This window comes from Coregonus clupeaformis, chromosome 21 (assembly GCF_020615455.1).
Source record: "Coregonus clupeaformis isolate EN_2021a chromosome 21, ASM2061545v1, whole genome shotgun sequence".
NCBI lineage: Eukaryota > Metazoa > Chordata > Actinopteri > Salmoniformes > Salmonidae > Coregonus > Coregonus clupeaformis.
This window is the reverse complement of record NC_059212.1, coordinates 4,635,989-4,648,544: the sequence shown is the minus strand read 5'-3', so window position 1 is coordinate 4,648,544 and position 12,556 is coordinate 4,635,989. Positions and strand designations below refer to the sequence as shown.

General features: G+C 42.6%; 1 protein-coding gene across 4 annotated transcripts in view; it reads left to right on the top strand.

Moving 5' to 3' along the window:
• The first annotated feature begins 6,047 nt into the window (after nt 1-6,047).
• Nucleotides 6,048-12,556, top strand: part of LOC121539046 (NACHT, LRR and PYD domains-containing protein 3) — a 48,857-nt gene continuing 42,348 nt past the window's right edge. Inside the window, exons 1-5 of one of the 4 annotated variants that reach the window (XM_041847251.2) lie at nt 6,048-6,171; nt 6,626-6,676; nt 7,207-7,320; nt 9,220-9,333; nt 11,234-11,347. In XM_041847251.2, the coding sequence (XP_041703185.2) occupies nt 6,633-6,676; nt 7,207-7,320; nt 9,220-9,333; nt 11,234-11,347 (386 nt within the window). In that variant the 5' untranslated portion in view covers nt 6,048-6,171; nt 6,626-6,632. Of the gene's footprint in view, nt 6,172-6,603; nt 6,677-7,206; nt 7,321-8,576; nt 8,690-9,219; nt 9,334-10,629; nt 10,703-11,233; nt 11,348-12,556 lie in introns of those variants that run through there. The other 3 variants (XM_041847252.2, XM_041847253.2, XM_041847254.2) reach the window with 3 other exon arrangements.

The following is a 12,556-nucleotide window of genomic DNA, read 5'->3' as shown; positions in this document are numbered from 1 at the left end:
TTTATACAACTGTAGAATATTCAGAGACTGAATACCAGATAAAGTAAAACTATTTCCACAGGTTGTCATTCTGTGGCGTCGCAGAGGAAGGCTGTGCTGCTTTGGCTTCCCGCTCTGAGGTCAAACCCCTCCCACCTGAGAGAGCTGGATCCCGAGCTACAATCACCCAGGAGACTCAGGAGTGAAGCTATTCTCTGCTGGACTGGAGGATCCCACATATAAACTCTAAACAGTCAAGTAATATAATATAACATTCATTCTGTATCATGATGTCCTTGTCTGCCTTATCAGGTGCCCGTGATCTCACACTGGACCCAAACACAGCATATAGATAACCTTTCTCTGTGTGAGGGAAACTGGAAGATGACAGTGGGGAGAGTGGAGCAGCTGTATCCTGATCACCCAGAGAGATTTAAGGACAAGCCTCAGGTGCTGTGTAGAGAGGTTCTGATTGGGCGCTGTTACTGGGAGGTAGAGTGGAGTGGGCATAGGCCTGTTATAGGAGTGACATATAAAAGAATCAGCAGGAGAGGAGGGTGTCCTGACAGTCGTCTTGGACTCAATAACAACTCGTGGAGTCTGGAGTGCTACAGTAGCAGTTACAGTGCAAGGCACAATAATGAGAGAACTGCCATACCTGTCCCCTCCTCCTCCCCCTCCAACAGAGTAGGAGTGTATCTGGACTGGCCATCAGGCACTCTGTCCTTCTATAGCATCTCCTCTCACACGTTGACCCACCTGCACACATTCCACTCTACACTTCACTTAGCCCCTCTACCCAGAGTTTTGGGTGGACTCTTCAGTGACCCTGTGTCAGGTAGATACCAAAGACTTAAAAAAAACAACTAACAGGGTCATGATGTGGGTTTCCACTGTAAGAAATCCACCAGTCAGTTAGAGGAGTAGTGGTGTGTTTTAATGTGTTCTGTTGGACCTACAGACAGTTAGATTAGAAGTAGTGGTATGTTTTAATGTGTTCTGTTGGACCTACAGACAGTTAGATTAGTAGTAGTGGTGTGTTTTAATGTGTTCTGTTGGACCTACAGATAGTTAGATTAGAAGTAGTGGTGTGTTTTAATGTGTTCTGTTGGACCTCCAGGCAGTTGGATGAGTAGTGGTGTGTTTTTATGTGTTCTGTTGGACATCCAGGCAGTTGGATGAGCAATGGTGTGTTTTAATGTGTTCTGTTGGACCTACAGACAGTTAGATTAATAGTGGTGTGTTTTAATGTGTTCTGTTACATTACATTACATTTACGTGACTTCCAGGCAGTTAGATGAGCAATGGTGTGTTTTAATGTGTTCTGTTGGACCTACAGACAGTTAGATTAGTAGTAGTGTGTTTTAATGTGTTCTGTTGGACCTCCAGGCAGTTAGATTAGTAGTGGTGTGTTTTAATGTGTTCTGTTGGACCTCCAGGCAGTTAGAGGAGTAGTAGTGGTGTGTTTTAATGTGTTCTGTTGGACCTACAGACAGTTAGATTAGTAGTAGTGTGTTTTAATGTGTTCTGTTGGACCTCCAGGCAGTTAGATTAGTAGTGGTGTGTTTTAATGTGTTCTGTTGGACCTCCAGGCAGTTAGATTAGTAGTGGTGTGTTTTAATGTGTTCTGTTGGACCTCCAGGCAGTTAGAGGAGTAGTGGTGTGTTTTAATGTGTGCTGTTGAATGCACAGATGTTCACTCTCCTCTATGTAATGTCAGTCTCACTCTAACCACTAGAGTGCAGCAGAGCCTGTCAAATGTTAGCCTCTAACGTTTACAGGACCATATCAATGCAGGTTTAAACACAGTCAGTGGGGTGGTTCCTTACCCGTTACAGTTCTATCCTGAACCCTGTTTAGTTGAGGGCAGGTGGATTATTTACACACTGTGAAGTTTGTGGGGGGAAATTCTCAATGTAAATGTGACCTGCTAATAACATGTACATGGGGCGGCGCACAATTGGCCCAGCGTCGTCCAGGGTAGGGGAGGGAATGGCCGGCAGGGATGTAGCTCAGTTGGTAGAGCATGGCGTTTGCAACGCCAGGGTTGTGGGTTCGATTCCCACGGGGGGCCAGTATGAAAAAAATAAAATAATAATGTATGCACTCACTAACTGTAAGTCGCTCTGGATAAGAGTGTCCACTAAATGACGTAAACGTAAATGTACATGAAATGTGAATGGATAATCAAATATAACTGTACTTTGAGTATGATCTCACTCTCACGCACGCACACACACACACACACACACACACACACACAAATATAAATGTATTGTAATTCATGGACCCGTAAAGAGAACAGAAATGTATCAGAGGTTCTCCCCTCTATCCAGGCTCTGTCGTAGCCGGCCGTGACCGGGAGACCCATGGGGCGGCGCACAATTGGCCCAGTGTCGTCCAGGGTAGGGGAGGGAATGGCCAGCAGGGATGTAGCTCAGTTGGTAGAGCATGGCGTTTGCAACGCCAGGGTTGTGGGTTCGATTCCCACGGGGGGCCAGTATGAAAAAAAATAAAAAATAAAAATAAAAAAAATAAGGTATGCACTCACTAACTGTAAGTCGCTCTGGATAAGAGTGTCTGCTAAATGACTAAAATGGAAATGTAATAAAAAGGTTAGTTACCTTAGCTGGAAAGGGCACTGGGTACTGCTCTGGAATCATGCCTTAATATGAAATCACTGTCAACTCTCAGGTTTGGGAATTTCACTGACGTTGATCCAGAACAGCATTACTGTCAAATGAGGTGGAGGAGAACATGCAGTCAGACTAGCCAATCAGGTTCAAGAAGAAAGAAGAATGTTGGGGAATATGTTGGGTTGTCATGAATGGCAATCTCAATTTGATATGCATTACATTTTTTCTTAGAACAAGTCCAGAACACAGCTTATACACAACTACATTTGATGTATATTATTCAGTGGCGATTTTTGCATGTACATTTTGGTGGGGCAAACGCAAATTTCTTTGGGGGGATGCATGCCAGCAAAGCCACAACACAACACAACACTAAAGAATACTTTAATTGTGCTAATAACGGTGACAAACGGTGCCCACAAACTGTTCGGGCCTACATAAAGCTGTCCCAACAGCAGTCCCAACAGCTTAAAACTGCTACACACCTGGCTATCAGCAGAGCCTTGTCTGGCAGCGAAACAGTTCATTCAGCCTCATTTACTGGCTTTTTTTGTTGTTGTTGTAATTCTAGCCCCTTTTTCTCCCCAATTTCGTGATATCCAATCACGATCTTCGTCTCATCGCTGCAACTCCCCAATGGGCTCGGGAGAGGCAAAGGTCAAGTCATGCATCCTCCGAAACATGATCCGCCAAGCCTACCTGAGCCACTGAAGGTAAAGCTAGTAGACGGGCAACAACTATTGACATCTCTGAAAACCTCTCCCCAATGACCACTTTAACATGTGGTTTGGGTACAGTAGGCTTTACCCCCTGCCCCTAGATGTCCTCCATCAGGCTCAGTGTTGCTTTGACGGTATTTGATACATCCCCACAGGTGTCGTGTATTTCGTGTCCGACACTCACATTGGGCAACATCTGAGACCTGTTTATCTTTTGGATGGCTTAAATTCATCACTTGCGATCGGAGGAACATCTGGACGTCATAACTACAAAAAAGTATACAGTAAAAACAGTGCAAGATGACTTTGAAAAGGTAAAAGAGGAGACTTGACTTGCAGGATCCGGTCAAAGTAAATGTTTTAATTCAGAGCTTTGGGGTACAATGGTCATGTGAAAGGCCAACAGCACCAGAGAGTGTAAATAGCGTATAACTCAGCTATCTCGCTGTGACTGTGGCTGTTGGAGCTGCTGGCATGGACATGGACCAATGCCTGGAAACACGAAACACTTGGTCTGTAAACACAAAGAGAGAGGAGAGACAGTACCTCGGCTACCACAGGCCACCTGAGTAGCTGACAGCTGGTCTGTCTGTGACCAATCCTTTGTCCGGCCTGGTTGGAGATGGTTACGCTAAGGGAGATGTGCAGTACCTCAAGACACAGGAGTAGTTGTCATTCTTACACGCCATTCCACCATAACAGAACTGGCGTTGCGCTGTTATTCAGTCTTCCTCCCTCTGCAAAGCAGTCGATAACTCTCTTGGTTGACTCCCCCCTTGGTACTCTCCTCCCTTTTGGCTGAAAGGAAACAACAGAATTTGTATGTGTGCTCATGGTTAAAAGGTTAGTTGACCTTTAAAAGGTTAGTTGACCTTAATTACAAAATGACCCATTGGTTTCCTTACCCTGTAAGCAGTCTATAGACAAGGTATGACAGCAATTCATGCTTTGGTTTAGTTTCCCTGGCATTGTTTCCACATGCTAACGTTTTAGCATTTGTGACACAAATCCCATTTCGAAAATCATGTCAGCAGACAAACATTTTTAGCTTTTAAATTAGTGTAGAAAGTTATTAGCCTTGCTTACTTATTATTAGAATTATATATTTTAAAAGATTTTACCCATAATTTGTTTAGAAATGTACACTTTTTGCCCAGTTACATATTCCTTCCCCCCCTTAGTCATTGGACTCTTTCCCATTTACATATATTTCCCTATTACAAATGTTGGTCCATTATAAATGCCAAATGACCACCAATATCTCTTCAGTAGTAGGGACGTCAAACATTCAGGCTGCTGCACAGTCCCCATGGAAGCTCTTCAGAGCACCCAGTTAAATTGTGTTTAGGAGTACTTTTTTTTTTTAGCTCTTTTCATGGTTAAAGTAGTAAGAAATAGATGTCATTGTTGATTTTTTTTTGGATTGTGCTTAATTTACTGTAATCATAAATATAAATATTGAATTATTTTGACATTGGGAATTATTTTTATTTTTAAATCTCAAGGACAGAGGAGGACATGACTTTAAAATCGCAAAGATATTAACATTTTAAATATGTTCAAAAGACATCGGCAGCGGTTCTAGCGTTAAACAACTGCAGTCATGGTTGCCAATTGGTTGTCAACAGCCTTTTGGCTATTGTAGTCTTTCGGCTTTAGAAAAAACAGTCATCTCTAAAGTTGTCCGAAGTGAGCCATGCTACATGCAAGGGAGGGGCAACTGTGCCAGCGCCTGACCTAGAATGAACCCGGAAAAGAGATCACCCGTGATCTCACCGCATTTGACCACTTCCTGTTTTTGCAGTTTGACAGGAGACCAGACTTCTAGGAAGCCAGTTTAATCAAAGATTGTCTATTAAATTGACAAGATAGTCAAGTGACCGCTCTAACTATGGAAATACATGTCCTCATAGATGGAAGGCCGGCAGGAGAAGGCGAGATCAGGTGGGACGATTCTATCCAATGAGAGGGCACATATGCATGTGAACATCAGGCCATAGAGATAGATAGACATAATATGACATTTGAAATGTCTTTATTCTTTTGGAACTTTTGTGAGTGTAATGTTTACTGTTCATTTTTTTATTGTTTATTTCACTTTTGTTTATTATCTATTTCACTTCCTTTGGCAATGAAAACATATGTTTCCCATGCCAATAAAGCCCCTTAAATTGAAAATTGAATTGATAGAGGACTCATCTTTGTATCTGTGCTATTATAGCATCTGTGACAGTATGGGCAGTGCCATTGAGGTTATCTCCATTTTAAAGTAGTAAATGTTGTTCTTCTTCATTGGCTGATCTCTCCCAACTCATAGGAATCCACACCCAGTTGACTGCTTTTAAATGGTGGAAGCTCTCAATGGCAATGTCCATGCTAAAACGGGTTATATCCATGACAAGTCTATCTATCTCTATGATAACAGGCACAAGATATAAATGCATTTAAGTTTAAGTTGCCAAAATGCGACGTGCCTCTACTTATAACAGTGTATTCGTAACAACCTAACCATTACAAAACTTATATTCGATAAAATAAGACTAATGTAGCAAATTATTATTATTACTTCGTGGGATTATTTTTGTGGATAGATTTTGGGCAGAGTGAAACCTCGCGCTTTGCCTCTTACCCTCTGGTTTAAAGCTACCTAATAAGCAGACCGGCATTTTCTGTGGGCAGAGTGAAACCTCTCGCTTTGCCTCTTCCCCTCTGGTTTAAAGCTACCTAATAAGCAGACCTGCATTTTCTGTGTGGGAAAAGACCAGCTAGGAGCAGTGAGTTTACCATGTCAAATGCAATGGGGTGGTTCTAAAACCAACAGTAAATACACCAAACCTGTAAGTCTGTTTTTATTCACATTTTTACAGTCCCATTGTACTAGTTTATTTGATATGATTATTGATGTTCCTGATTGTTTTTGTGGTTGCTGTGGTGTATCTGTTCTTAGTAATGAGGGGAATCCAGTGTGAGGAATATGTGAACCCTGGGTTTATTTACATTCTGTCCCGCTCTCTTACATCCTGTGTAAAACACAGCAAGAGATGGCGCAGGAGAAGATGGCTGCCGTTTTACCAATTGTACTATTATGTGTGTTTTTTCGCGTTATTTGTAATTTATTCTGTACGTAATGTTTCTGCCACTGTCTCTTATGACCAAAAATAGCTTCTGGATATCAGGACAGCGATTACTCACATAATATTGGACGAAGATTTTGCCAAACATCTGCGCTACGCTCAAAAGGTGGAGGTCTTCCAGTAACTTGTTTGTCAATTTCCTTTTACTTCACCCGAGGAGCCAGATGGAGATCAACAGAAAAGGGGGATGTGGGCATAGATATCCACTGTAAGTTGCTAAGTTACTGTAAGTGTTTGTTGGGGTGGGGGGGGGGAGATTTGTATTATTTTCACTCGCAAAATCAACAAATACAATCTTGGCCAGAGTTTTGGCATGTCAAGATTACGAAAAATACCATATCACTGGCCTTTTTTTTTTTTTTAAGGAATGGATCATGAATTGTCTACCCATATCTGATATTCATTTCAAGTAGCGTGCAGACAAAATATCAGTCTGATTCATTAAAGATGCACTATGCAGAAATCGCTCCGCCATTTCCTTTTTGCTAAAATTGTAATAGTTCGCCTAATTTCAGTTTGTGACAAAACAAGCAAGTTCTGCCTCCAGGGCAAGATTCATGACTATAAATATCAACCACAACATTGCAGAATGTGATTTTGGAGTGTAATGTCCCTTTTAACTTGAAGTGTCATTCCTTAAATTGCAATTTGACATAGCACAAAACAGAATCCAGATGGGAAATGACTCCATAGTTTCATTTTGATATGGAATGAGCCTAGTGTCTTTCTGTTTATCAGGGTCCATCAGGATAGACCCGGCTCACCTGTACCCAGCTGTGTATCTATGAAGAGTGAACAGTCTATATATATGGCAATAAACTTCAGTGGTGGAGACTTTACCCATGAACAAAGGTACAGTAAAACAATATATCTATATATGACTATATACAGCGCATTCGGAAAGTATTCAGACCCCTTGACTCTTTCCACATTTTGTTAAGTTACAGCCTTATTCTAAAATGGATTACATTTTTAAAAATCCCAATCAATCTACACACAATAACCCATAATGACAAAGCGCAAAAGGTTTTTAGAAATGTTTGCAAATTTATAAAATATAAAAACCTGAAATACCTTATATACATAAGTATTCAGACCCTTTGCTATGACACGCGAAATTGAGCTCAGGTGCATCCTGTTTCCATTGATCATCCTTGAGATGTTTCTACAAATTGATTGGAGTCCACCTGTGGTAAATTCAATTGATTGGACATGATTTGGAAAGGCACACACCTGTCTATCTAAGTTCCCACAGTTGACAGTGCATGTCAGAGCAAAAACCAAGCCATGAGGTCAGAGGAATTGTCCGTAGAGCACCGAGACAGGATTTTGTTGAGGCACAGATCTGGGGAAGGGTACCAAAACATTTCTGTAGCGTTGCAGGTCCCCAAGAACACAGTGGCCTCCATCATTCTTAAATGGAAAAAGTTAGGAACCACCAAGACTATTCCTAGAGCTGACCGCCAGGCCAAACTGCGCAATCGGGGGAGAAGGGCCTTGGTCAGGGAGGTGGCCAAGAACTCAATGGTCACTCAGACAGAGCTCCAGAGTTCCTCTGTGTAGATGGGAGAACTTTCCAGAAGGACTACCATCTCTGCAGCACTCCACCAATCAGGCCTTTATGGTAGAGTGGCCAGACGGAAGCCACTCCTCAGTAAAAGGCACATGACAGCCCGCTTGGAGTTTGCCAAAAGGCACCTAAAGGACTCTGACCATGAGAAACAAGATTCTCTGGTCTGATGAAACCAATATTGAACTCTTTGGCCTGAATGCCAAGCGTCACGTCTGGAGGAAACCTGCCACCATCCCTACGGTGAAGCAACATCATGCTGTGGGGATGTTTTTCAGCGGCAGGGACTGGGAGACTAGTCAGGATCGAGGAGAAAGATGAACGGACCAAAGTACAGAGAGATCCTTGATTAAAACCTGCTCCAGAGTGCTCAAGACCTCAGACTGGGGCGAAGGTTCACCTTCCAACAGGACAACGACCCTAAGCACACAGCCAAGACAATGCAGGAGTGGGTTCAGGACAAGTCTCTGAATGTCCTTGAGTGGCCCAACCAGAGCCCGGACTTAAACCCGATCGAACATCTCTGGAGAGACCTGAAAATAGCTTTAAGTACGATCCCACCAGTAACTTGTTTGTCAATTTCCTTTTACTTCACCCGAGGAGCCAGATGGAGATCAACAGAAAAGGGGGATGTGGGCATAGATATCCACTGTAAGATGCTAAGTTACTGTAAGTGTTTGTTGGGGTGGGGGGGAGATTTGTATTATATTCACTCGCAAAATCAACATATACAATCTTGGCCAGAGTTTTCGCATGTCAAGATTACGAAAAATACCATATCACTGGCCTTTTTTTTTTTTTTTTTAAGGAATGGATCATGAATTGTCTACCCATATCTGATATTCATTTCAAGTAGCGTGCAGACAAAATATCAGTCTGATTCATTAAAGATGCACTATGCAGAAATCGCTCCGCCATTTCCTTTTTGCTAAAATTGTAATAGTTCGCCTAATTTCAGTTTGTGACAAAACAAGCAAGTTCTGCCTCCAGGGCAAGATTCATGACTATAAATATCAACCACAACATTGCAGAATGTGATTTTGGAGTGTAATGTCCCTTTTAACTTGAAGTGTCATTCCTTAAATTACAATTTGACATAGCACAAAACAGAATCCAGATGGGAAATGACTCCATAGTTTCATTTTGATATGGAATGAGCCTAGTGTCTTTGTGTTTATCAGGGTCCATCAGGATAGACCCGGCTCACCTGTACCCAGCTGTGTATCTATGAAGAGTGAACAGTCTATATATATGCCAATAAACTTCAGTGGTGGAGACTTTACCCATGAACAAAGGTACAGTAAAACAATATATCTATATATGACTATATACAGCGCATTCGGAAAGTATTCAGACCCCTTGACTCTTTCCACATTTTGTTAAGTTACAGCCTTATTCTAAAATGGATTACATTTTTAAAAATCCCAATCAATCTACACACAATAACCCATAATGACAAAGCGCAAAAGGTTTTTAGAAATGTTTGCAAATTTATAAAATATAAAAACCTGAAATACCTTATATACATAAGTATTCAGACCCTTTGCTATGACACGCGAAATTGAGCTCAGGTGCATCCTGTTTCCATTGATCATCCTTGAGATGTTTCTACAAATTGATTGGAGTCCACCTGTGGTAAATTCAATTGATTGGACATGATTTGGAAAGGCACACACCTGTCTATCTAAGTTCCCACAGTTGACAGTGCATGTCAGAGCAAAAACCAAGCCATGAGGTCAGAGGAATTGTCCGTAGAGCACCGAGACAGGATTTTGTTGAGGCACAGATCTGGGGAAGGGTACCAAAACATTTCTGTAGCGTTGCAGGTCCCCAAGAACACAGTGGCCTCCATCATTCTTAAATGGAAAAAGTTAGGAACCACCAAGACTATTCCTAGAGCTGACCGCCAGGCCAAACTGCGCAATCGGGGGAGAAGGGCCTTGGTCAGGGAGGTGGCCAAGAACTCAATGGTCACTCAGACAGAGCTCCAGAGTTCCTCTGTGTAGATGGGAGAACTTTCCAGAAGGACTACCATCTCTGCAGCACTCCACCAATCAGGCCTTTATGGTAGAGTGGCCAGACGGAAGCCACTCCTCAGTAAAAGGCACATGACAGCCCGCTTGGAGTTTGCCAAAAGGCACCTAAAGGACTCTGACCATGAGAAACAAGATTCTCTGGTCTGATGAAACCAATATTGAACTCTTTGGCCTGAATGCCAAGCGTCACGTCTGGAGGAAACCTGCCACCATCCCTACGGTGAAGCAACATCATGCTGTGGGGATGTTTTTCAGCGGCAGGGACTGGGAGACTAGTCAGGATCGAGGAGAAAGATGAACGGACCAAAGTACAGAGAGATCCTTGATTAAAACCTGCTCCAGAGTGCTCAAGACCTCAGACTGGGGCGAAGGTTCACCTTCCAACAGGACAACGACCCTAAGCACACAGCCAAGACAATGCAGGAGTGGGTTCAGGACAAGTCTCTGAATGTCCTTGAGTGGCCCAACCAGAGCCCGGACTTAAACCCGATTGAACATCTCTGGAGAGACCTGAAAAAAGCTTTAAGTACGATCCCACCAGTAACTTGTTTGTCAATTTCCTTTTACTTCACCCGAGGAGCCAGATGGAGATCAACAGAAAAGGGGGATGTGGGCATAGATATCCACTGTAAGTTGCTAAGTTACTGTAAGTGTTTGTTGGGGTGGGGGGGGGGGGGGTTTGTATTATATTCACTCGCAAAATCAACAAATACAATCTTGGCCAGAGTTTTGGCATGTCAAGATTACGAAAAATACCATATCACTGGCTTTTTTTTTTTTTTTAAGGAATGGATCATGAATTGTCTACCCATATCTGATATTCATTTCAAGTAGCGTGCAGACAAAATATCAGTCTGATTCATTAAAGATGCACTATGCAGAAATCGCTCCGCCATTTCCTTTTTGCTAAAATTGTAATAGTTCGCCTAATTTCAGTTTGTGACAAAACAAGCAAGTTCTGCCTCCAGGGCAAGATTCATGACTATAAATATCAACCACAACATTGCAGAATGTGATTTTGGAGTGTAATGTCCCTTTTAACTTGAAGTGTCATTCCTTAAATTGCAATTTGACATAGCACAAAACAGAATCCAGATGGGAAATGACTCCATAGTTTCATTTTGATATGGAATGAGCCTAGTGTCTTTGTGTTTATCAGGGTCCATCAGGATAGACCCGGCTCACCTGTACCCAGCTGTGTATCTATGAAGAGTGAACAGTCTATATATATGCCAATAAACTTCAGTGGTGGAGACTTTACCCATGAACAAAGGTACAGTAAAACAATATATCTATATATGACTATATACAGCGCATTCGGAAAGTATTCAGACCCCTTGACTCTTTCCACATTTTGTTAAGTTACAGCCTTATTCTAAAATGGATTACATTTTTAAAAATCCCAATCAATCTACACACAATAACCCATAATGACAAAGCGCAAAAGGTTTTTAGAAATGTTTGCAAATTTATAAAATATAAAAACCTGAAATACCTTATATACATAAGTATTCAGACCCTTTGCTATGACACTCGAAATTGAGCTCAGGTGCATCCTGTTTCCATTGATCAACCTTGAGATGTTTCTACAAATTGATTGGAGTCCACCTGTGGTAAATTCAATTGATTGGACATGATTTGGAAAGGCACACACCTGTCTATCTAAGTTCCCACAGTTGACAGTGCATGTCAGAGCAAAAACCAAGCCATGAGGTCAGAGGAATTGTCCGTAGAGCACCGAGACAGGATTTTGTTGAGGCACAGATCTGGGGAAGGGTACCAAAACATTTCTGTAGCGTTGCAGGTCCCCAAGAACACAGTGGCCTCCATCATTCTTAAATGGAAAAAGTTAGGAACCACCAAGACTCTTCCTAGAGCTGACCGCCAGGCCAAACTGCGCAATCGGGGGAGAAGGGCCTTGGTCAGGGAGGTGGCCAAGAACTCAATGGTCACTCAGACAGAGCTCCAGAGTTACTCTGTGTAGATGGGAGAACTTTCCAGAAGGACTACCATCTCTGCAGCACTCCACCAATCAGGCCTTTATGGTAGAGTGGCCAGACGGAAGCCACTCCTCAGTAAAAGGCACATGACAGCCCGCTTGGAGTTTGCCAAAAGGCACCTAAAGGACTCTGACCATGAGAAACAAGATTCTCTGGTCTGATGAAACCAATATTGAACTCTTTGGCCTGAATGCCAAGCGTCACGTCTGGAGGAAACCTGCCACCATCCCTACGGTGAAGCAACATCATGCTGTGGGGATGTTTTTCAGCGGCAGGGACTGGGAGACTAGTCAGGATCGAGGAGAAAGATGAACGGACCAAAGTACAGAGAGATCCTTGATTAAAACCTGCTCCAGAGTGCTCAAGACCTCAGACTGGGGCGAAGGTTCACCTTCCAACAGGACAACGACCCTAAGCACACAGCCAAGACAATGCAGGAGTGGGTTCAGGACAAGTCTCTGAATGTCCTTGAGTGGCCCAAC